The 23399-nt window shown below is 55.4% G+C and overlaps 1 protein-coding gene across 1 annotated transcript in view; it reads right to left on the bottom strand.

Moving 5' to 3' along the window:
* Positions 1–23399, bottom strand: part of TTBK1 (tau tubulin kinase 1) — a 133790-nt gene that overhangs the window by 21793 nt on the left and 88598 nt on the right. The window contains exon 12 of the mRNA XM_074988423.1: positions 11300–11858. Within this exon, the coding sequence (XP_074844524.1) occupies positions 11300–11858 (559 nt within the window). The remainder of the gene's footprint in view (positions 1–11299; positions 11859–23399) is intronic.

Below are 23399 nucleotides of genomic sequence, written 5' to 3'. Positions count from 1 at the left end.
CTGCCTGTCTCAGTTACGGGGGAGCGTAGGATTCCTGCCCCGGCTGCCCAGGCCACCTCCATCACCTGCACCGCTCCTCTTGGCACTATGGTTGGGTCGTTCAGACCCCATATGTACAACTCCACTAGGACGCAGGAAACCTTGCCAGCTGCCGCCATGTCCCCTGACCGGCCGGGTCCGGTGGCAGGCTCCTTCCAGGGTCACTGCACCTCGCCCTGGGATCCACAAATGAACCCTCCTGGCCCATGACGGGCTGGATCTTTCCTTTCTCCTGCCGAGTCCCCTGAAATCCCAATGTGCCTCCTCCTCCCTTTGCCCCACCAGGGGCGGACTCGGGGCGCCAACCTTGGGCCCGTGGAGCATCGGGGCTGCGCGCAAGGGCAGTTAACAGGCTCAGTCTACAGCATACAATGGAGCTGTAAGCCTCTTCTTTAACCCTGGGCGGGCCAGAGCCTGGGGCCGCACGTTCCCCATCGCTCCACCCTGCCCCAATTCACCCAACGGGCCTCTTCCTGCCCCCATGCACCCGAGACAGCACGTTGGTTTGCACAGGCGGGATCTGAGTGCACCACTGAACGCTAAGGACACCGACACACTCCACTGGGAACAGCAGCCAGACGTCCCTACGTGCTGAGGGGAAGAGGGCTCCCTGCTGGTTTCCCTGGGGGCATGGGAAGGCTCGGCTAGCCCCCTCCTTTCCACTGCTGCCTGCCCGCCCCCTGAGGAGCCTGCCTGTCCATTCCCAAAGCTGCTAGTCCTCCAGTGGCCAGGAGGCCTGCCCTGCCCCGCCCCCCATTAGAGCTCCCTCCCTAGTAAAGGCTCCGGCCCTTCTGTCCTTGTGCCCCTCGGTGGACGTGGTGCTCCCCAGGAGAGCTGGCAGTACAGTCCGAGGGCGTGGGACTTGGTGGGGAAGTTCAGTTGCATCTTGTCTATACCAGCCCTGTCCTGCACACCCATGCCAACAACAGCTGAGCTGCCCACCCGCTCACACGGCCTGCCGCCACTGCCCTCCCACCCCTGCCGATAGGTACATGGTCAGCTCCTGAGGGTGGGAGCCTATCTGTGGGCGGTGGCCAGGAAAGCCTGGGAAATCCTGGCCAGCCCAGGCACTGTCCCACCCAGGCACCAATCTCCCCTTCGGGGACCTGCTGTACAAGGGCAGGTGTCGAGGTACGGCCTTCGTGTGGTGCATGGCCTTGGCACCTGAGCACTCCCACCGTGGCTTTCTGTGCTCGCCCTGCCAGCGATGGCGTGTGTTTACAGGTGCTTCTCAGGTGACCACTGCAGCATCCAAGCTGGTCTCCTGCACCACACAAGCCAGAGACCTTCGTCCAGGGACTCAGCCCTCCAGCCCATAGAAGGTGGCCAAGCTGTGCCCATCCAGCCTGGGGAAATATGGCTGCCTTTAGGTGGGCTGGGACTCCGGAGCGTAAAGCAGGGTCTCCTCTGTGCGAGTGACTCGCTCGCGTCTGAGCTCGGCGGCCAAAGCCCTGAGGAACCAATTGCACCACAGGTCACCTCCTCGGGACCTGTTCCAAACGGCCCTGGCTGCTGCCTGCCTGGCGCACAGTGCTAGGCCTTGTCACCCAGCTCCGTTCGGGGCAGACCTCTGCACGGTGCCTCTCGCGGAGCAGATTCCAGCGGGATGGGTCTGGCAGGGTACCCACTGTGACCTGAAGGGCTGCACTGCCATGAGCCAGCGCTCTCGTTAGCGCTCGTAGGGGAGCCCAGCTTTGCGCAACCTGCGCTCTCCTTCCCTGGACCTCCTGCTGCGCGGCCCTTTGGTTCCACCTGGACCAGACACGCGCCCACTGGCCCTCTACCGTATTATCTGCCCCCAGGCGTGGGAGGCTGGCTCCAGACAGACGGGTGGGAAGGCGGAACAGCCCTAGGCACAGCCCACTCTCTCCACTCCTGTCAGCTGCCCCAGTGGCAGTGACACCAGTCGGGGCAGCATGAGCTCACCCCGCGTCCAGCCTACCACGGGGGGTCCCTGCTGCCTGCCGGCTGCACAGCGGGGCCTGTCTCTCGCCACCGGTGGGGATGGTCACTGAGCCGCCACAGGGCCCCGGGCAGTGGGGCGGAGTGGGCGAAGGCAGCAGCCCCGCCTTCACGGCCAGCAGCAGCAGTGGTGGGGGGACTGTGGGAGCTGGGGTACCCAGAGAAAGATATTCAGGCCATGGGGCACAGAGTACCCAGGGCCCTGAAGGGGCAGAAGGGGTAGAGGAAGGGGCAAGGACAGGAGAGTTTGAGGCAGCCTCCTCCATTTTGCTCCTGCATTCTATTTTCCCACCTTGGGCCCTGTTCCCTTAGTAGTACCCAGCCTGCCTTCACCTGCCTGCCCCTTCTGTCCTGCCCCCCACCCAGTGTGCCTCCACCCGCCTGCCCCTTCTGACCCTGTGCCGGCTCGGGTTAAGCCTGGGGATGGGGGGATGGATTTGGGGTTGGGAGGGTTTAAGCCTGGGGAAGGGGGTGGGTGGGTTTGGGGCTGAGCAGGGTTAAGCCTGGGGATGGGAGTGGGTTTGGGGCTGAGAGGGGTTAAGCCTGGGGGGGGGTTGGGGTTGAGAGAGGGGTTAAGCCTGGGGGTGGGGGGGGTGGGGTTGAGAGGGGTTAAGCCTGGGGATGGGGGGATGGATTTGGGGTTGAGAGGGGTTAAGCCTGCGGATTGGGGGGGTGGGTTTGGGGTTGAGAGGGGTTAAGCCTGGGGATGGGGGGGGGTGGGGTTGAGAGGGGTTAAGCCTGGGGATGTGGGGGTTGGGGTTGGGGTTGAGAGGGGTTAAGCCTGGGGATGGGGGGGGGGTGGGGTTGAGAGGGGTTAAGCCTGGGGACGGGGGGGTGGGTGGGTTTGGGGTTGAGCGGGGTTAAGCCTGGGGATGGGGGGGGTGGGGTTGAGAGGGGTTAAGCCTGGGGATGGGGGGGTGGGTGGGTTTGGGGTTGAGCGGGGTTAAGCCTGGGGATGGGGGGGGGGGGTTGAGAGGGGTTAAGCCTGGGGATGGGGGGGTGGGTGGGTTTGGGGTTGAGAGGGGTTAAGCCTGCGGATTGGGGGGGTGGGTTTGGGGTTGAGAGGGGTTAAACCTGGGGATGTGGGGGTTGGGGTTGGGGTTGAGAGGGGTTAAGCCTGGGGATGGGGGGGTGGGGTTGAGAGGGGTTAAGCCTGGGGACGGGGGGGGTGGGTGGGTTTGGGGTTGAGCGGGGTTAAGCCTGGGGATGGGGGGGGTGGGGTTGAGAGGGGTTAAGCCTGGGGATGGGGGGGGGGGGTTGAGAGGGGTTAAGCCTGGGGATGGGGGGATGGATTTGGGGTTGAGAGGGGTTAAGCCTGCGGATTGGGGGGGTGGGTTTGGGGTTGAGAGGGGTTAAGCCTGGGGATGGGGGGGTGGGGTTGAGAGGGGTTAAGCCTGGGGATGTGGGGGTTGGGGTTGGGGTTGAGAGGGGTTAAGCCTGGGGATGGGGGGGGGTGGGGTTGAGAGGGGTTAAGCCTGGGGACGGGGGGGTGGGTGGGTTTGGGGTTGAGCGGGGTTAAGCCTGGGGATGGGGGGGGGGTGGGGTTGAGAGGGGTTAAGCCTGGGGATGGGGGGGTGGGTAGGTTTGGGGTTGAGCGGGGTTAAGCCTGGGGATGGGGGGGGGGGTTGAGAGGGGTTAAGCCTGGGGATGGGGGGGTGGGTGGGTTTGGGGTTGAGAGGGGTTAAGCCTGCGGATTGGGGGGGTGGGTTTGGGGTTGAGAGGGGTTAAGCCTGCGGATTGGGGGGGGGTGGGGTTGAGAGGGGTTAAGCCTGGGGATGGGGGGGTGGGTGGGTTTGGGGTTGAGAGGGGTTAAGCCTGGGGACGGGGGGGTGGGTGGGTTTGGGGTTGAGCGGGGTTAAGCTATATCTAAAACTGTTATTAGGTTTTGGTAAAATTCTTCCGAGTTTAAAAAGATTCACAGGCCAAATAAAATGGGGACCCGGTGCGCTAGATACAGCGTTCCTCCCGGTGCACAGAGCCGTCACAGGCAACAGCTGGCCCTTTCAGTGAGGCCGTGCAGAGGCTCCAGGCCAGGCAGCAGTAGGGCGCAGAGTCCGGCCTCGGCAGTTTTCTTTGGTCACTCACTTTCCGTCTCCCACGACTGGTGTTCCAGAGCAGGCCCGAGAATCCCCTGAACCAACACAGGATGTCACCAGCCAGCGCGTGTCCTCTGCCTGTGCCCACCATGTGCTCAAACCCACGCACCTGCCTGCACAGGGCCCCAGAGGGAAAGTCAGCCCTGCCTCCATGCCTGCGCTGTACACCCACTTCCCAGCCGCCTGCTGCATGACGGCCGAGTTCCTGAGAACACACAAAGCAGCCAGAGCACGAGGTAGGGATGGGGAATTCGAGGACTCACAAGGGCAATGCGTGAAGGAGGGGCAAAGATACTTCCCCGCCCTGCAAGCTGAGCGCACGCCACGTTCAGCTCCCAGCCTCGCCCAGCACACCTCTTCCTGCAAATAACCTTGAAAAGGAAAAGGAAGGTAAGCACCACCACGCCAAAGGTCTGGCTAGCTCAGCATGCGGCCCGCCAGCAATGGCCAATGCCAGGTGCACCCGAGGGAATGAAGAGACCAGGTAATCCTCAAGTGATCCATCCCGTCGCCCAGACGCAGGCTCGGGTGCCCTCCCAGCCCTTGGTGGCTGATAGCCATTGATGGCTCTAGCCGCCGTGCATTTATCTAGCTCTGGCCTAATTCTGGGCTTGACAACATCCCCCGGCAAAGAGTTCCACAGCCTGAAATACTTTCTTCGGTTTGTCCTAAACCTGCTGCCCGCTCATTTTGCGTGGGGACTGCTAGCTCTCGTGTCACGAGAAGGAGTAAATAACACTTCAGGCTGCACACCAGTCACCATTTCATCACTGTCTAGTATATCTCCCATTAGTGGTCTCGTTTCCAAGCAGAAAAGTCCCGGACTTATTATCTCCTCCTCACCCGGAAACCGTTGCATAGCCCGAATCGTTTGTGTTGCCCTTTCCTGAGCCTTTTCCATTTCCAACAGGTCTCTTTCGAGATGGGGTGGCCGGTCTGCTCACAGTATTCACGATACAGGCGGCGCCTGCCCAGTTCCCCCAGAGCCCCTAGACACCAGGGCAGACAGCTGCTGCGGGCCCTGCGGCAAGGGCGGGCCTGGCTCTACATCTCAGAAGGCGTGGGGCCATAGGTGGAAGGCACAGTCAGCCCTCAGCACTGCCCACCCTGGACGGCGCTGCCCCCCCAACTCACAGCTGTGCACAGCTGGAGCAGCACGTCTGTGGCACTTCAGAGGGGTCTGGAGCACTGGCCTCTGCCTCTGCAGTGTACTGCCCTGGTGGCCAGAGCTCCGGGCCCCTTTGAAACACCAGGCCCTGGGGCAGCTGCCCCCTTTGCCCACCCCCGCCGTCGGCAGGCTACCCCTAGGCAGCGGGAGCCCCACTGCTAATCCTGGTTTGGAATCCCCTCAGCTCCCACATATTCTAGCCCCAGAGAGATCTGGGTGAGCACAGGACCTCTGCTAGGGAATTAGAGGACCACTTCCTTCCGGGGGCAGCTGCGTCTAGGCCAGTCTGTCCTTCCTCACACACGCTGGCACAGTAGCCCGCGGCTCTGCCCTCTGGCAAACGCGCGGCTGGGCTTGTCGAGAAGGTTAACACGAGGTCCTCTGCATGCTGGCGCACACGGTCCTAGCTGATGGCTGACCTGCTGGTGGAATAATGCGGTGCCGAAGAAGCCCAGGAGAGCTGGAGTGCTTAGGGGATGTCTTCCCATCCCAGCCAACAGGTGGATTGTGTCCTTTCAAGATCTCCGCATGGCAGTAGCCACACGAGCTGCTCAGCCGTGTGCAGTGTGGGCCCAGCAGGCCTGTCCTTTATGCGTCTCTTTAGGCCCAGCCAGCTTTGATGGAGGCTACAGCAGCTAACGTACAGGGTGGTATTCTGCCGAGGGGACTTCTGGGCAGCCCAGCTTGCCTCGATAGCGGATGAGTTCTGGGTGATGGTGTGAGGTGCTGGCTGTGATCGATAAAGCCCTAAATCTCTGAGTCACCTCCCTGCTTACGTGATGCCACAGCAGTTCTGGTCATCGTAAGCCGGAGCGCGTAACCCCTGTGATCACTCAGAGCAGCGGGAGAGAGGCCCTGCTTGCTGAGTTGCGACTCCAGAGGGTCCAAAGGAAGCAAGTGCCAGGGGACTCCCACATCTAGGTCTAGAAATGGGAAATCAGCCCCAGGCCCCCAGCGCACAGCAGCCACTCACCTCGCTAGCACCTTTGCTCCCCACCCTGGGCCCCTCCGTGCCAGCCCAAGCGGAGTTTTAAAGGCCACAAGCACCTCCCGCTGAGGGAGCAGCACAGGGGTGTGGGAGCCGGCCTGCACCTCCCTTTGGCCAAGCACCCCCCAAGGCACAGGAGTGGACACAGTCAGGACAGGGCATGACTGCGGGCAGTCCTCAGGGCTGTACGGAAACTGGATGTGGCCTGAGCGATGGGCCGAGCTGAGTCGAGCCCAGCAGCCCTGGGGCTAGGAGACAGGAGTCCGCTCTTTCCGTGTGCCAGCCCCACGTTGGCTCCTCAGCCCAGTTCCCCAGGCGTGCAGTTAAAGAGTTGCTTTTCCTACACGGTTCAGTCCTGCTTTACGGTTCTGAACGATGCACCCAGCATGGCGTCCCCAGGGGACAGCCGCGGGCACTGCAGGACTACCAGAGACACAGGAGAGATGTGTCGGGGGATCTGCCGGGAAGTCCTTACTGGACCTGCTGAGGCAGATGAGCAAGGTGCTCGCTTTGAGTGGGGAGCGGAGGGCCAGCAGTGGGAGCCGGCGCCCCCATGACCGCTGCGGCCCCACTGGGGACTGCTCCTGCCGCTGCCCTGCAGCCCCAGTTTACAGAGAAGACTGGCTCCCAGAGCGAGAGTGGAAGGGTGCATGGGGGCACCAGCCCAGGTCACCCCCCCTCAGAGTTTCCATCACCAGGGCCCCCGTGCTGTGACTAGCTCAGTTCTGCGCAGGGGCTGGAGAGAAGAAAGGCGGCTCAGGGTCCGGGCAGAGACAGCAGCAGAGGGGCTGGCTGACTCCTGCATTAAATGCACTGAAAATAACTCACCAAGCCCAGGTTGGAGGCAAGCCAGGCAATGCGCAGCGCCTTGGCCCCAGAGAAACCCCCAACCCTCTTCCACTGGAACGGCATTATCCTCCATTTCCTTCCGTCCTCTCTCTTCTGAGCAGTACCGCTACGAGCCCTGCGACACGAGAGGTGGGGCCCAGCCTGGTCCCGGCAAAGCTCCCAGTAACAACACCCTTCCCAGCTCAGGTCCCCATCCTGCAGCCCGAGCTGCCCGCGGTATCCCTTCGCATCCTGCTGCAGGCTAGTGGGGGCATTTCCCAGGCATGTTAACCAGCTTTCCCGGTCCGCTGCCCCGGCCAGGGCTGAGTGGCGGAAGCGTCCTGACTCGTGGAGGTGTCGCTATAGATAGGTGGGTCCTGGGCAGGGAGCTGGCCAGCGTGTAGTGTGCCTGGGAGCTGTCACAACTGCAGCTGCAGTGGGGCTGACAGGGAGAGACCCGTCCCACGTTCCCTTGCACCTGGCCACACTGGACTTGGCCCGTGGCCCCAGCGACCCATAGGAGGAAGTCCCCCAACTCCCAGGGCAGAGAGACGAGAAAGCTGAGGCAGGAGCCTCTAGCCATCCTTCTGGATCAAGCACATGGCCCCAGCAGGCCAGGTCTTGCCCTGGTGCACTCCGCACTTCCCTGGGAGAGGCCCATCCTCCTCCAGGAAAAGCAGCCGTCCCACGCCCTTAGCCTGGCAGCTCCACGACAGCAGCCTGGGCTGGGCTCTTACGACCTGGGGCTCAGACCACCTCCTGCTCCAGCCACACGTCACAGCAATCCTTTCGGCCACGTGCGGGTAGCCCAGGGCGAGCCAGGCAGAGGAAACGTCCAGGGACCGAGCCCTGGGCTGCAGGACCGAGCCTCTGAAACTCGTGACCTGCCAGACAGCAAGCTGCCCCTGCAGCCCCAGTGCTGTCCCCTTGCGTGCACACGTGCCCGGTACACGAGCACACAAGGACCATGCCCCACTGAGGACACAGGGAAGACCCACAGCAAAGCAGACTGACGGCTGCACAAATCACTCGGATGGCTGCTATGAGCAGTGCGCACACCACCACTCGGTGCTTTCCCGGCTCTGCTCTCAGTTCGCCTCTTTCCTTGGGGACAGCACACCCACAATTCCGGCTCTAGGTCCCATCTCTGCTCCCTCAGGGCTTCACCTTGGTCCCCTGATCTTCTAGCTGCACATGGCGCTCTGGGGCGGCCTCACCTGCTGGCCTGCATTCGGCTGCAGTACCATGTCAGAACCACCCACACATCTGCCTCAGCCCAGTCCTTTCCCCCTGACAACCCAGAGCAGCCCATCGACGTAGCCAGAGCACGGCTCCTGATCCTTCCCAACCTGCCCCTGCCCCTACTTCCGGCCCCTCCTCTGCCATGCCACTACCTCTCTCCTCCCCAGCTCGCAAGGCCAGGGACTTCAGAGCCCGTTCAGCTCTTCCCTCTGCCCCAGTGCTTATTAGCTTTGACGTTTCTTCCTCTAGGACACACGGGAACCTGACTTTTCCCTTCCGTGCCAGCACACAGACATGGCCCTGTCCTGGGCCTGTCCCGCCTGCTGTGATTACAGCAGCTTCCTCCCGCACCCTGGTCCCCCCCAGCATTCTTTTCTGTGACTGCCCCTTGCCTAGAGCATCAAGCTCAGTGGCTCATCCTCCCCGGGTAGGTGATGCACAGCTCAGCCTCCCTCTCTTGCCACATCCTAGGCTATCATCTTCCTCCTGCCTTCCACCCAGCGCTCCATGCCTCCTTCCAGCACGCTCCCGGCACCTGGACCATCCCCCAGCTGAGCGCCTCGGGACTCTTGCTCATTCAAACCTGCCCCGAACACTCAAGTCTGCCATGAAACCCAGACACAGGCCAGGCAGATGCCCTCCTCAGTGAGGTGTGCCTGGGAAGAGCAGGTGATGGAGACTAGCCAGCAGCACCAAAGGCCATTCAGCGTGTCTTCCCTCCGGTCTGGTCCTCAGACGGCGACTGCTTCCACCTGCTACATGGGCCGGAATGAGGAACACGCCACAAGCAAGGCAAAGTGCGCAAAGGTTTTCGGAAGGGCCGGGTAGCCAAAATCCTGGCGTGCCTGACCCGGTGCAGCACCTGAAAGGCGATCGTCGCTGCTGGTGCATTCAAGCAGCTGGTGTGAGACATTGTAATGTTTGGACTCCGTTCTCTGGCTTTGGAGAAAGGCTCCTTCCCGCTTCAGTAAGAGAAAGCCGGATGCACAAGCTTGCTCACGCACGGTGACGCTTGTGTGCATGCACACGTACCAGCAGCAGCAGCATGCTAAGAGATCCAGTCGTTTGCCAGGGCAGCCTAACCCCCCTGGTGAGCAGGAGTGAGCCATGGCCATCCTTTGCCAGCAGCTGGGAGACTCTGGGACTGGAGGGTATCTGCGCAGATAAATGGTTATGTCCAGGACGGGAGTGCTACAAGCAGTCAGGATTGCAGCTAATCTCCCAGGCAAGTACCAGGCGGAACTGGAGGCCAGGCTCACAGAGGACCAAGGAGTTCGGTGGGACCAGGAATGGGTCCTGGAGCTGCATCACAACACCCATGGCTACGGCCTGCTGGTGCTGCAGGACGTGGCGCCTCTGAAGATATCCTGCACGGCCCAGCACAATTCGTTCACCTGCACACTGGCTGGTCAGAGCTCTACCAGGCTCAAGGGATTCCCAGAGCCCTCCGCAGGAGGCAGCTTGTGCTAGGCTGATGGAGCCCTTCCACTCAGCAGGTGCGGCTGGGGCTGTTAGAACAGTCTGCTGCCAGGCTGGCACCAGCCAGGTCCCACCAGATGTTTGCTGGTGAGGCTGGACAGCAGCAGGCGTGGGGCAGGGGGTCTCAGCTCTACTCTGATGTGCCACACCGGGGCTGGCTCAGAGAGCTTCCCTCCTCCATACTCATTCGCTTCCCCTGCAGGAGCCTGTGGGTGGCTGCGGGGCTTCTCAGGCACAGACCCCACCTCCGAGCTGTGCTGTGCACCAAGAGGCTGTTGAAGGATCTCAGCGTGGCTGGAGGAAAAAACCAAGCATGGACCTGGCCGGCTGCAGTGAGCAGCCACACACCTGGATCCAAGCACAGGCGCTCGCAGAGCCTCTAGGAAGGGGCAATTTAGTGCGCTAGGAACATGGGAGCAGGCGGCATCTGACAGCCCGCTGGAGACAGGGGCCACCTGGTATGTTAGCAACAAGTCACCCACAAGCCCACTAGCCACACCCCCAGCTCCCTCTCGTCACTACTGTGTGTGCCCAGAGCCACCCGTCACCCACAGCCGCAGACCCAGCTCCTGGGAACGCAGGCACTGCAGTCGGGGCGTTCCCAGGGTTCTGCGCACCCAGTGCACATCTCTAAGCGTAGACTCTACACAGGACAGAACCCAGAGATGTGCCTGTCCCTGTCACCCTGCCCGTGGTTTGTCCAGCCATTTTCCTGTGGTTCTAGCCTGGCCACAGGGGCTCTAGTCCCACACGGTGGCACACAGATGCCCTGGCAGGGAACCCAGCTGCTCCACACCTGCAGCCAGGCCAACTCTGTACCATGGCAGCCTAATGGGCCTGCTCCCCTACTCGCCTGACATGGGGTGAGACGTGGCCTGACTGTGCCCTGGGCACGTCTCTGTGAGCATCCCCCAGTCCCTGCAGCAGCACACACCCGACCTTCTCCTCTGCCGTGGGCTGGGGGTAGCCCCTTGCTGAATCTCCAGTAGACACAGGGCACATACCGAGCACAGCTGCCAACCAACCAGCCCTGGATCTGGGCACCCGCTCAGGCACCCAGACACCTGTGTGCACCTGTCTGTGTTCTTAACTGAGCGTCACCTCCAAAGAGCTGTTCTCTGACCTGCACCCGCCAGGGCCTGCCCGAGCCGGCACAGGGTCAGATCCACCACCGCTGCTGCCCTCTGGCCTGCCTAGCGCTGCCGCGGAGGAGTGAGGGATGACCTGCCTGCTCTCACTGTTGCACCCAGCGCCTCGCCCTGCACTCAGAGCAGGAGACGGTCACAAGATATGCGGCGCACCGGTGTGATCTGAGCAGTCCTGAGAGCACCTCGGACACAGGAGCCCGGACGGGGCGCAGTTCCAGGGCGTCAGGGCTGGGATCAGTGTAATTCCCTACTGCAGAAGGGGCTTCCCCACAGAACACCTTTCCTAAGCTAGACCAAAGGTCCGGGGCAGGGAAAGAGACCGGCGCAGCGCTCCAGTCGCATGGCTTACCTGCCTCTGAGGCCCGGTGGGTTCGGACTCCCGTCTGCGCTGTCGGAGAGCTGGTGCTGAGTGTAACGGCGACTGGGCCGGGCTTCCTGGCTGCTGTTCGGCTCTGCTATCAGATACTGTCTGACAGTGTCCCTCGTGCCTGTGTGAACTGTCCTCCTCGGTCACAGGCTGCATCCCCCACGTTCTCCCTTCAGGGACTTTCGGCCGCACTGCAGCTTCTGCTCCCACCCGCCTCCTCTCTTCGCCCTCTTCAATGGGCCTTAGCTCCTCAGGCTCTTCGTCCGTCGTTCCAGACGTGCTTGGCTCAGCCCCTGGGTGAAAGTCCTTCAGCTCTGTCTCCTTATCAATGATAACCCACTCCTTGCTGTCAAAGTCCTCCTCCTCCGCCAGCGGCACCGAGCGGAAGGCGTTGCTGAGGGCCTCGTGCTCCACAGAAGCAGACACGTCCATCCTGCCGCTCGCCTGACGGTCGACATGGCCGGTGTCAATGGAAAGCATCTGTGCTGGCTGGGAGGAACACACCAGCCGGGAAGGGGAACCAGGTAAGTCCACACGAGATCTGAAAGCAAGATAAACCCTTAGAGTTCAATTTGTTTTCTAGCCAAGGTTTGGGATCATAAGGACGTCAGGAAATAACCCAAAACCCATGTGGTCCCTCAGAAAACCCCCCCGCCTTTCCCAATCTTCTGCCACACATCCACACCATATAGAACCTCGATTAGTCCACACATGTAACCAGAACCTACAAGGAGATAAAGAAGTCCTCTCTGAACCACTTCTGGGTTAGGGCCAACTTCAATGGCTACAAAACGGAGAAGCCTGGTGCTAGGAAACTGCAGGCTCCTGAAAACAAACTGTGCAGAAGAGAGCAGCCTCCAGGGTGGTTTTCCAGTAGTGTGGAACATTCTGGGCGTTTTATTGGCTTCCAAGGGGAGCCGTGGGAGCCAACTGCCCCTAACTGACTTCAAGACTGAGCTTGGTAAGTTGATGGCGGGGACAGTCTGATGGCACAGCCTATTGTGGCTTGTGGCCCACTGGTGACTGGCAGTAGCAGAAGTCCCCCGCGGCTGGAGACAGGATGCTAGATGGAAGGACTCCTAGTTACTACGGAGAATTCCTTCCCGGGGTCTGCCTGGCGGCTGAGGGGGGGTGGGGTGGGGATAACTTATTCACATACTCTGGGTCTAACTGACCACCGTATTTTGGATCAGGAACAAATCTCTCCCCAGGTCAGATAGGCAGAGACCCTGCGGGGGGTGCGTGTGTGTGTTTGTGTGTGTGTGTGTGTGTGTTCACTTTCCTGCAGGATGGGGCCTACATTACACTACGTCACTCATGTAAATAGAGGAGTGTCTGTAATTTGGAGTCTTTAAACTACAACTTGAGGACTTCAGTGACTCAGCCCGAGGTTAGGGGTCCATTACAGTGGAGAGGGCCTGTGGTCTGCGATGGGCAGGAGGTCAGACTAGAGGATCACGATGGGCCCTTCCAACCTTAGAAGCTGACAGGTTCACTTCAAGTAACCATGCACCCCGTGTACCCTTGATTTGGCCCACACATGCACCCTACACACCTTCATGCCCCCAGCGAGGCTACAAAGGGCTGCATGAGTGAACCGCCCTCAGTTCCTTCTCCAGCACAAAGCCCCTCCGAGGAAACCCTCAGCAGAGGGAAAGGTGGGGGGATAGTGGAGCACCCCCAGGGACACACATCTGAAAGAACTCCAGTTACTGCAGCGGGTACATTTATCAAGATTACTTATTCTAACTGGAGGTTCTTCAAGCTGCATGGTCCTGGAGGTGTACCATGTGCCTGGAGGTTATTGGTAAGCAGCACCCATTGGTACCTACATCTACGCCATAGGTGGGAGATTTGTAAGCAAGAATTAAACAGACAGTGGTGCGAGGACCCTGAAGTGGTGGCTGATTGTAATACGGCCATCCCCACCACTGTGTCTGCAGCAGAAGACTGGACCAAAGGTTAGAGAGCGAGGAGTTCTGGGCCACTGCCCAGCCATCCTCCAGTAGACATATGTCTCTTGGAGAGGCAGCAGAGGTTACTGGTGCTCTGGTGGGACGAGACGAGAGGGATGCGAGCTACTTGGTAGCAAAAGATAATAAAGCCAGAGACCCATTCACTGAGACTCTGTGTAAATAGAACACAGCCCCGTGATGTCTCTGCTATGGCCACAAGAAGCCTAGGTGTCTTTCTAAGCGCTTTTCTTCTTTCTCTCCAGACATCTAGAGAACAAAGCAGCCTCTCCTTTTCCAACACATGCAGTTCTGGAAAAACCTACAGTAAGTGGAGTCCTTCACTCATGTGCAACTCTGAAATTACTTGAGAGATGAGTTCCCAGGGAAGCAGGGTGGAGAGAGATCTTTCCATTAGGAAAGGCACATATGTTAAGTCTGCCAGTCTCCAGGACTCTTCTGGCTGATGTGATGGCAACTAGGAAGGCAACTTGCACTGAGAGGTGGAACGCAGCTTGTGGCGGAAGGTCTGAAGGGAGATCTGGTATGAGATGCAAGAATGAGACTGAGGTGACATTGAGCGGTTGGCTTCTCCAGTGGTGGGAAGGAGCTAGAGAGGCCCTTCAAGATGGGGAGGGGGGTGAGGAAAGGCGTTCCCACTGCAACTGTGCATGAGTTCTGTCCACCAGACAAGAGAGGCTAGAACTCTGGACAGAATTATTACTTGGACAATGATGCAGACATTTTCCGGGGAGTAGGCTGGAGCCAAGTTTGCCAGCAATGAAAGTGGAGCTGGCAATCGACATTGTGAGTGTGCACGAGACCTGATGGGTAAGGAAGGAGGGGCAGTCTGAGGATGACCTGCTTTGTAGGATCTCTCACGGCATAGTATCTTTGGGTAGTTTGATAGGCTCTTGCTGCAGCCAAGTCCCAAGGTCAAGTTTCTGAAGTTTGGAGGGTGGGTGGGAGCAGAAGTGACTAACCCAAATTTCCTTTTATGGTCTGCCTCTCAGAAGACAGTGACCAAAGTACACAAAGACGTCAACTGCTGCCACCACCAAAGACCCTTGTAAAGAACCTGGGTGCCATAGCTAGCCCAAAAGGAAGGACTCTAAAACAGTAATTGTCTTGAACAACGAGGACCCTTCTGTGGGCTGGGTGAACGTCCATGTGAAAGTATGTCTTCTACCTTGAGAGCCCCACAAACCATGTGCCCTCTTCCAGAGCAGGAATTACTGGTGCCAACGTGACCATGCAGAATTTTAATTTTCAGATGAATATATTTAGTCTGCGTAGGTCAAATGTCTGTCTCCATACCCAGTTCTTTTGGGGGACTAGAAGTAAGGGAAGTAGAATCCTTTCCCTTGATGTTGTGGTGCAATTCCTTCAGTGGCTCCCTGGTGGAGAAAGGCATCTACTTCTCAGTGCAACCTTGTGATGCTGATCCCTGTAAAGGAAGGAGTTTTGTGCATGGGGATAGGCAGAAACTTGACCAGTTAGCCACAGTGAATCATTTCCAGTGCCCATTTGTCTATGAAAGCCCTCCAGTTAAGGGCAAACTGAGTTAAGGCAGCCTCCAAAAAACTAAGTTACAGCATTATGTGGCATCAATAAAGGGACGCAGGTCTTGGGAATCCCGTCATCAGTAACTCGTTGGCTGTGGATGCTGCAGGACTTGAGTACCTGGGCCTCCGTAATGTATCATACACATGGTGGTACCTGGGAGCGCTGGTGGTGAACTGGTTGAGGAGGTAACCTTACTCTATATCCCTAATTGTGACGTTTCCTCTATGCATTGTCCCTGAGTCCTTGAGAGATGGAGAGATTCATCCATCTTTTCACTGATGATGTGAGCTGCATTAAAGGGAGATTTTACATCAGAACATAAGAATGGCCATACTGGGTCAGACCAAAGGTCCATCCAGCCCAGTATCCCGTCTGCCGACAGTGGCCAATGCCAGGTGCCCCAGAGAAGGACAGAAGACAATGATCAAGTGATTTATCTCCTGCCATCCATCTCCTGCCCTTGTACTGAAGGCTAGGGCACCATACTTTACCCCTGGCTAATAGCCATTTATGGACCTAACCTGCAAAAATTTGAATGGCACTTTGCATTTTCTTAGGGAAACCTGACTGTAGACATCCCTCTGGATGCTGCATCCACAGTATTATACAGCATCCTACAGAGAGGTTTTTGGCTACTAATTTGCCTTCATCAGCTGAACTCTCTACCTTCCTGAGGGAGCTCGTCCTTACCTGAATAATTTTGCTTGCTTAGTGAAGTCATATTCAGCTAGAGCAGCCTGATTAACTTGAAATTCTTAACTGGGAAGAGAAGAGAAGACCTTTCTCTGGAGCACTCAAGCTATCCCGCACTTTGTCCATGGCTGTAGTTTTGAAGACTTGCAGCCTGAATTTCTGAGAGGTTGCCTGTAGCATCAGAGAGATGGGCAGTGGATGAGAGAATGGAAACTCAGCACCCTGAGATTAAATGAAGTAACATTTCTTAGCCCTCTTCGCGGTGGGAGAGGAAGGAGCAGGAGTGGTGCCTCCTTCCTGTAGCTGGATCCAGGCTGGCCTCCTTGGTCAGGAATGCTGCCCAATGGTAACTGGAGGATTGCCAAGTGTCCTGCAATCTATATTGAGGGTCCTAAACTTCTTTGAGCTGCATCCAGAGCTCCAAGGCTACCCTGCGTAGGAGTTTTGATGTCTCTCGTCTGCTGCTGGAATCTTTGGAACTGTTCAACTTTGTTCTCCATAGCTGTGTCTACACGTGCACGCTACTTCGAAGTAGCGGCACTAACTTTGAAATAGCGCCCGTCGCGGCTACATGCGTCGGGTGCTATTTTGAAGTTAACTTCGACGTTAGGCGGCGAGATGTCGAAGTCGCTAACCTCATGAGGGGATTGGAATAGCGCCCTACTTCGACGTTCAACGTCGAAGTAGGGACCGTGTAGACGATCCGCGTCCCGCAACGTCGAAATTGGCGGGTCCTCCATGGCGGCCATCAGCTGGGGGGTTGAGAGATGCTCTCTCTCCAGCCCCTGCGGGGCTCTATGGTCACCGTGGGTAGCAGCCCTTAGCCCAGGGCTTCTGGCTGCTGCTGCGGCAGCTGGGGGTCCATGCTGCAGGCACAGGGTCTGCAACCAGTTGTCGGCTCTGTGTATCTTGTGTTGTTTAGTGCAACTGTGTCTGGGAGGGGCCCTTTAAGGGAGCGGCTTGCTGTTGAGTCCGCCCTGTGACCCTGTCTGCAGCTGTGCCTGGCACCCTTATTTCGACGTGTGCTACTTTGGCGTGTAGATGTACCCTCGCAGCGCCTATTTCGATGTGGTGCCGCGCAACGTCGAAGTTGAACATCGACGTTGCCAGCCCTGGAGGCCGTGTAGACGTTATTCATTGAAATAGCCTATTTCGATGTTGCTACATTGAAATAAGCTATTTCGATGTTGGCTTCACGTGTAGACGTAGCCCATATGTGCTGATGGAGCCAGTGAGCATTGGCCGGGAGGTGACATGTAAGGGTGATGTGCTGATTCCAGGCCTATAGGAGGGCTCCCATGGACCCCAGTAGTGTCAATACAAGGAATCAGCCAGCCGAGGAGGTACTGGGGACCACCTGCTCTTGGAAAGTCATATCTGGTCAGAGGGCAGAACCCTAACTTCCTGGAGCTCCTCTACAGGCTTGTGTCTGCGTGGTAGGGCAGGGCCTCCTCTGGAACCTCTGACTCATTGGATGAAAGAGCTGGAGACTGACCCACTGGTGGAACTGATGGCAGCAGTAACCGTTGGGTGTGCAGGCTCATGGGTGGGCGAGGAGAGAGGTTCTGAATGGCTCCCTCCTCTGGAGCAATATTTCTGATTAAAGATGCACCCGAAAGGAGTGGCGAGTGAGGGCCAGGGAGAGCAAAACCGCCTCCCAGGGACAGGGAGCTCTCACTCTACCCAGCTGGTGGAATGCTGGGGCCTGGTGTGTCCCTAGTCACTGGAGAAGAGGGGTCCCTCTGGGGCAGTGACAATATCAGCGCAGGGTCTGATCTGGATGTCGAAGGGAACAGCTGTGGATGTTTACAGCCCAGGACCAGCATAAGCACAGATGGAACTATTCTCCTTCACGTCACTTTCTCCTACTGAGGTGGTTTACTTGGGCCAGAGTCTTCAGTACCCGAGCATGAGTCAATCCCAACAGCAAAGGAGTCGAGGAGGGATCTCTTTTCTTCAGGGCAGCCTGGGAAGAAGGACTGTTTCTGTCCTCAAAAGTGTGCCCCTTCCTCTCCTGGGAGGCTGACTCCTGAGGCCTAGAAACCTTTACCTTGTCTCCTGAGTGTGGCAGCACTAGGTCTTCGCTAGGTAGCACTGTCTAACAAGGACCAGAGGGGGATCTGCATAGGTCGGTCCCTTGCAGAGGAAGGCTACAGTACGGAGGATATTGAGGGTGAGTGCTAACAGGAGGGAGTTTTGAGAGGGGAGTTTAGAGGGGGAGCTTGGAGGGAGCCAGTGACTTCTATTGCCCTTAAACTTAAATCCTTTATAACAACCTCTATCTGAAACATTTAATTAAACCCTCATATATAATTAGAGTAGGAAATGGAGGCAGAAGCCCAGCAGCAGAGTGGGGGCTATCCTGTTTATTGTGTCGAGTGCAGTATGTATGACTACCTGCCCTGTGGGCGGGTGGCGTATGTGTGTGCTCGATGCAAGGAGCTCCTGGCCCTCAGAGACCAAGTGCGTGCTTTGGAGGCCAGGGTGGCTGAACTGGAGGAGCTAAGGAAGGCAGAGGTGTTTGTTGATGAGACTTTCCGGGACATAGTAGGGCTGTCCCACCTCCAATCTGACAGCCCTGATGCTGTTACGGGGGATGAAAGGCTCAGGGAAGGAGAGCAGTCAATGGGAGCAGAGGGAAACCATCCCATAGTTGGGACCCTCCTTCCAGAGAGTGCTATGGTATCCTCTCGTGCCGAGGATACTTCTCTGGGGGAGGGAGCACCAGCTGTTAGGAAGAAGCAGGTTTTGGTAGTGGGGGATTCGATCATTAGAAATATAGGTAGTTGGGTTTGTGATGACCGGGAGAACCGTATGGTGACTTGCCTGCCTGGTGCGAAGGTTGCAGATCTCTCGAGGCATCTAGACAGACTTATGGGCAGTGCTGGGGAGGAGCCGGTGGTCGTGGTACATGTCAGTACCAATGACATAGGGAAGGGTAGAAGAGATGTTCTGGAGGCCAAATTTAGGTTACAAGGAAAGAGACTGAAATCCAGAACATCTATGGTGGCATTCTCTGAAATGCTTCCAGTTCCACGCGCAGGGCCAGATAGACAGGCAGAACTTCAGAGTCTCAATGCATGGATGAGACGATGGTGTAGGGAAGAGGGGTTTAGATTTATTAGGAACTGGGGACACTTTTGGGGTAGGGGGAGCCTATACAGGAATGATGGGCTCCACCTAAATCAAGGTGGATCCAGACTGCTGGCATTAAACATTAAAAAGGTCGTAGAGCAGTTTTTGAACTAAGAGGTGGGGGAAAGCCGATTGGTGTGGGGGAGCACCTGGATCGGACGGAGACTTCTCTTACACGAGGCTCCATAGACAGGGATTCCCTAGAAGTTAGTCAGATAGGGAACGTGGGAAATAATATATGAGCAAGATCAGATGTGAAACAATCGCATATAAAAAAATCCAACACGTCTGTGAATATATATATATATCAGAATATAAACAGTGGTAGTTTTTTAAAGTGCTTTTACACAAATGCTCGGAGTCTGTCTAATAAGATGGGTGAACTGGAGTACCTCATATCAAAGGAGGAAGTTTACATAATAGGCATCACAGAAACATGGTGGAATGAGGACAATCAGTGGGACACTATCATACCGAGATATAAATTATATCGGAAAGACAGAACAGATCGTGCGGGTGGCGGAGTGGTACTATATGTGAAGGCTAATATAGAATCACATGAAGCAAAAATCCTAAAGGAATCAAAATGTTCCATAGAATCATTATGGATAACAATTCATTCCTCTAATATGAATATGGCATTAGGAATATATTACCGACCACCTAACCAGGACAGTGATAGTGATGCTGAAATGTTAAGGGAGATTAGAGAGGCTATCAAAATTAAAAACACAGTAATAATAGGAGATTTCAATTATCCCCATATTGATTGGGTACACGTCACCTCAGGACGGGATTCAGAGATTAAATTTCTTGATGCCTTAAATGACTGCTTCTTGGAGCAGCTAGCACAGGAACCCACAAGGGGAGAGTCAATTCTCGATCTAGTCCTGACTGGAACGCAGGATCTGGTCCAAGAGGTGACTGTTACTGGACCGCTTGGAAATAGTGACCACAATATAATAACTTTTAATATTCCTGTGTTGGGAAGAACACCGCAGCGGTCAAACACTCCAGCATTTAATTTCAAAAAGGGGAATTACACTAAAATGAGGAAGCTAGTTAAACAGAAACTAAAAGGTAGAGTAACTAAACTAAAATCCCTGGAAGCTGCATGGAAACTGTTTAAAGACACCATACTAGAGGCCCAACTTAAATGTTTACCCCAAACAAAAAAACACAGTAAGAGACCTAACAAAGAACCACCATGGCTTAACAGCCATGTTAAAAAGGCAGTGAGAGAGAACAGGGCAGCTTTTAAAAAATGGAAGTCAAATCCTAGTGAGGAAAATAGAAAGGAATACAAACACTCCCAAATTAAGTGTCATAATGTAGTAAGAAAAGCCAAAAAAGATTCTGAGGAACAGCTAGCCAAAAATTCCAAAAATGATAGTAAAATGTTCTTTAAATACATTAGAAGCAGGAAGCCCGCTAAAAAAGCAGTGGGGCCCTTGGACGATAAAGATATAAAAGGAGCGATCAAGAAAGACACTGCCATTGTGGAGCAATTAAATGATTTCTTTGCTTCAGTCTTCACGGCTGATGATGTTACAGAGGTTCCTAAATCTGAGCCAGCCTTTTTAGGTGACAAATCTGAGGAACTCTCCCAGATTGAAGTGACATTAGAGGAGGTTTTGGAGTTAATTGATAAGCTGAATAGTAACAAGTCTCCAGCACCAGATGGTATTCACCCAAGGGTTCTGAAAGAACTCAAATGTGAAATTGCGGAGTTATTAACAGTGGTTTGTAACCTTTATCCTTTAAATCCGCTTCGGTACCCAATGACTGGAAGACGGCCAATATAACGCCAATATTTAAAAAAGGCTCCAGAGGAGACCCTGGCAATTATAGACCGATAAGTTTAACATCAGTACCAGGCAAATTAGTAGAAACAATAGTAAAGAATAAAATTGCAAGGCACGTAGAAGAGCACGAATTGTTGGGCAAAAGTCAGCATGGTTTCTGCAGAGGGAAGTCGTGTCTAACTAATCTATTAGAATTCTTTGAAGGGGTTAATAAACATGCGGACAAGGGGCACCCAGTGGACATAATATACTTAGATTTCCAGAAAGCCTTTGACACGGTCCCACACCAAAGGCTTTTATGTAAATCAGGCGGTCATGGGATAGGAGGAAAGATCCTTTCATGGATCGGGAATTGGTTAAAAGACAGAAAACAAAGGGTTGGAATAAATGGTAAATTTTCAAAATGGAGGTGGGTAACTAGTGGTGTTCCCCAAGGGTCAATCCTGGGACTGATCCTGTTCAACTTGTTCATCAATGATCTAGAAAATGAGGTAAGCAGTGAGGTGGCAAAGTTTGCAGATGACACCAAGTTGTTCAGGACAGTCAAAACCAAAAGGGATTGTGAAGAACTACAAAAAGATCTCAGCAAACTGAGTGATTGGGCAGCAAAATGGCAAATGAAATTTAATGTGGGTAAGTGTAAGGTAATGCACATTGGAAAAAATAACCCAAATTACACGTACAACATGATGGGGTCAAATTTAGCTACAACAGATCAGGAAAGGGATCTTGGAGTTATAGTGGATAGTTCTCTGAAGACATCCACGCAGTGTGCAGCGGCAGTTAGTAAAGCAAATAGGATGTTAGGAATTATTAAAAAAGGGATAGATAATAAGACAAAAGATATCATACTTCCCCTATATAAAACTATGGTACGCCCACATCTTGAGTACTGCGCGCAGATGTGGTCTCCTCACCTCAAAAAAGATATATTGGCATTAGAAAAGGTTCAGAAAAGGGCGACTAAGATGATTAGGGGTTTGGAACGGGTCCCATATGGGGAGAGGCTAGAGAGACTGGGACTTTTCAGTCTAGAAAAGAGGCGATTGAGGGGCGATATGATAGAGGTATATAAAATCATGAATGGTGTGGAGAAAGTGAATATAGAAAAATTATTTACCGTTGCCCATAATACAAGAACTAGGGGACACCAAGGCTGCGTCTACACGTGCACGCTACTTCGAAGTAGCGGCAGTAACTTCGAAATAGCGCCCGTCACGTCTACACGTGTTGGGCGCTATTTCGAAGTTGAAATCGACGTTAGGCGGCGAGACGTCGAAGTCGCTATCCCCATGAGCGGATGGGAATAGCGCCCTACTTCGACGTTCAACATCGAAGTAGGGACGTGTAGACGATCCGCGTCCCGCAACATCGAAATAGCGGGGTCCTCCATGGCGGCCATCAGCTGGGGGGTTGAGAGATACTCTCTCTCCAGCCCGTGCGGGGCTCTGTGGTCACCGTGGGCAGCAGCCCTTAGCCCAGGGCTTCTGGCTGCTGCTGCTGCAGCTGGGGGTCCGTGCTGCATATACAGGGTCTGCAACTAGTTGTTGGCTCTGTGTATCTTGCACTGTTTAATGAAAGTGTGTCTGGGAGGGGCCCTTTAAGGGAGCGGCTTGCTGTTGAGTCCGCCCCGTGACCCTGTCTGCAGCTGTGCCTGGCTCCCTTATTTCGATGTGTGCTACTTTGCCGTGTAGACGTTCCCTCGTTGTGCCTATTTCGATGTTGGGCTGAGCAACGTCGAAGTTGAACATCGACGTTGCCAGCCCTGGAGGACGTGTAGACGTTATTCATCGAAATAGACTATTTCGATGTCACAACATCGAAATAAGCTATTTCGAAGTTGGGTGCACGTGTAGACGTAGCCCAAATGAAATTGATGGGTAGTAGGTTCAAAACTAATAAAAGGAAATTTTTCTTCACGCAGCGCACAGTCAACCTGTGGAACTCCTTGCCGGAGGAGGCTGTGAAGGCCAGGACTCTATTAGGGTTTAAAAAAGAGCTCGATAAATATTTGGAGGTTAGGTCCATAAATGGCTATTAGCCAGGGGTAAAGTATGGTGCCCTAGCTTTCAGTACAAGGGCAGGAGATGGATGGCAGAAGATAAATCACTTGATCATTGTCTTCTGTTCTCCTTCTCTGGGGCACCTGGCATTGGCCACTGTCGGCAGACGGGATACTGGGCTGGATGGATCTTTGGTCTGACCCAGTATAGCCATTCTTATGTTCTTATGACTGCTTTGAAGCAACTGTGGACTGAGGCGGTCACTTGGACTTTTGCTGTACTGAAGGATTTATGACACTGGGCATTGGAGAGTGGAGAGGACGGTGCATGGATACCGGCTCACTACAAACAAGCTGTTTCTTTCTACTGATGATGGTTTAGGTCAGGGGTTGGCAACCTGCTGCTCTGGAGCCGCTTGCGGCTCTTTAAAGAGCCACTTGAGGCTCCGGGCACTGCCGCTGTTGACTCTTTTTGGCCAGCATTAAACTAATTCAATTTAGTTCCATTATTTCAGCAAGGACAGCGCAGGGAGCCACCCACTCTGCATGTGGGGAAGTAAGCAGAGGGAGGGGCAGCCAAGTCTTCTCCTGCCAGAGCTGCCCAGCCACACTAATAAGGAAGAGGCAGGGTTCCCTCCCCATGGGGCCAGTACGGTGCCCCACCCAGCTCCTCCTCGTTCTGCAGCAGCCACTGAAGCCTGGAGCTAAAGCTTGGGGATAGGGGGCAGATTTGGGGGCTGAGGCGGGTAAGGCTTGGAGATGGGGGTAACAACTTTCCACCTGGTACAAATCATTGTGTGTGGGCTGTTCGTAAAACAGGGGTGACAAAAAGCACAGGTTGCCATTATTTATTAAGGCTCATCTCATATTCACGTGCGTGTGGCTCTTGGAGTATTGGTTCTGGAACTGAATTTTTAAAAAATGGCTCT

This window comes from Carettochelys insculpta, chromosome 3 (assembly GCF_033958435.1).
Source record: "Carettochelys insculpta isolate YL-2023 chromosome 3, ASM3395843v1, whole genome shotgun sequence".
In the NCBI taxonomy this organism is placed as follows: Eukaryota; Metazoa; Chordata; order Testudines; family Carettochelyidae; genus Carettochelys; species Carettochelys insculpta.
The sequence above is the reverse complement of the archived record's forward strand: the minus strand, read 5'-3'. Positions and strand labels throughout refer to the sequence as shown.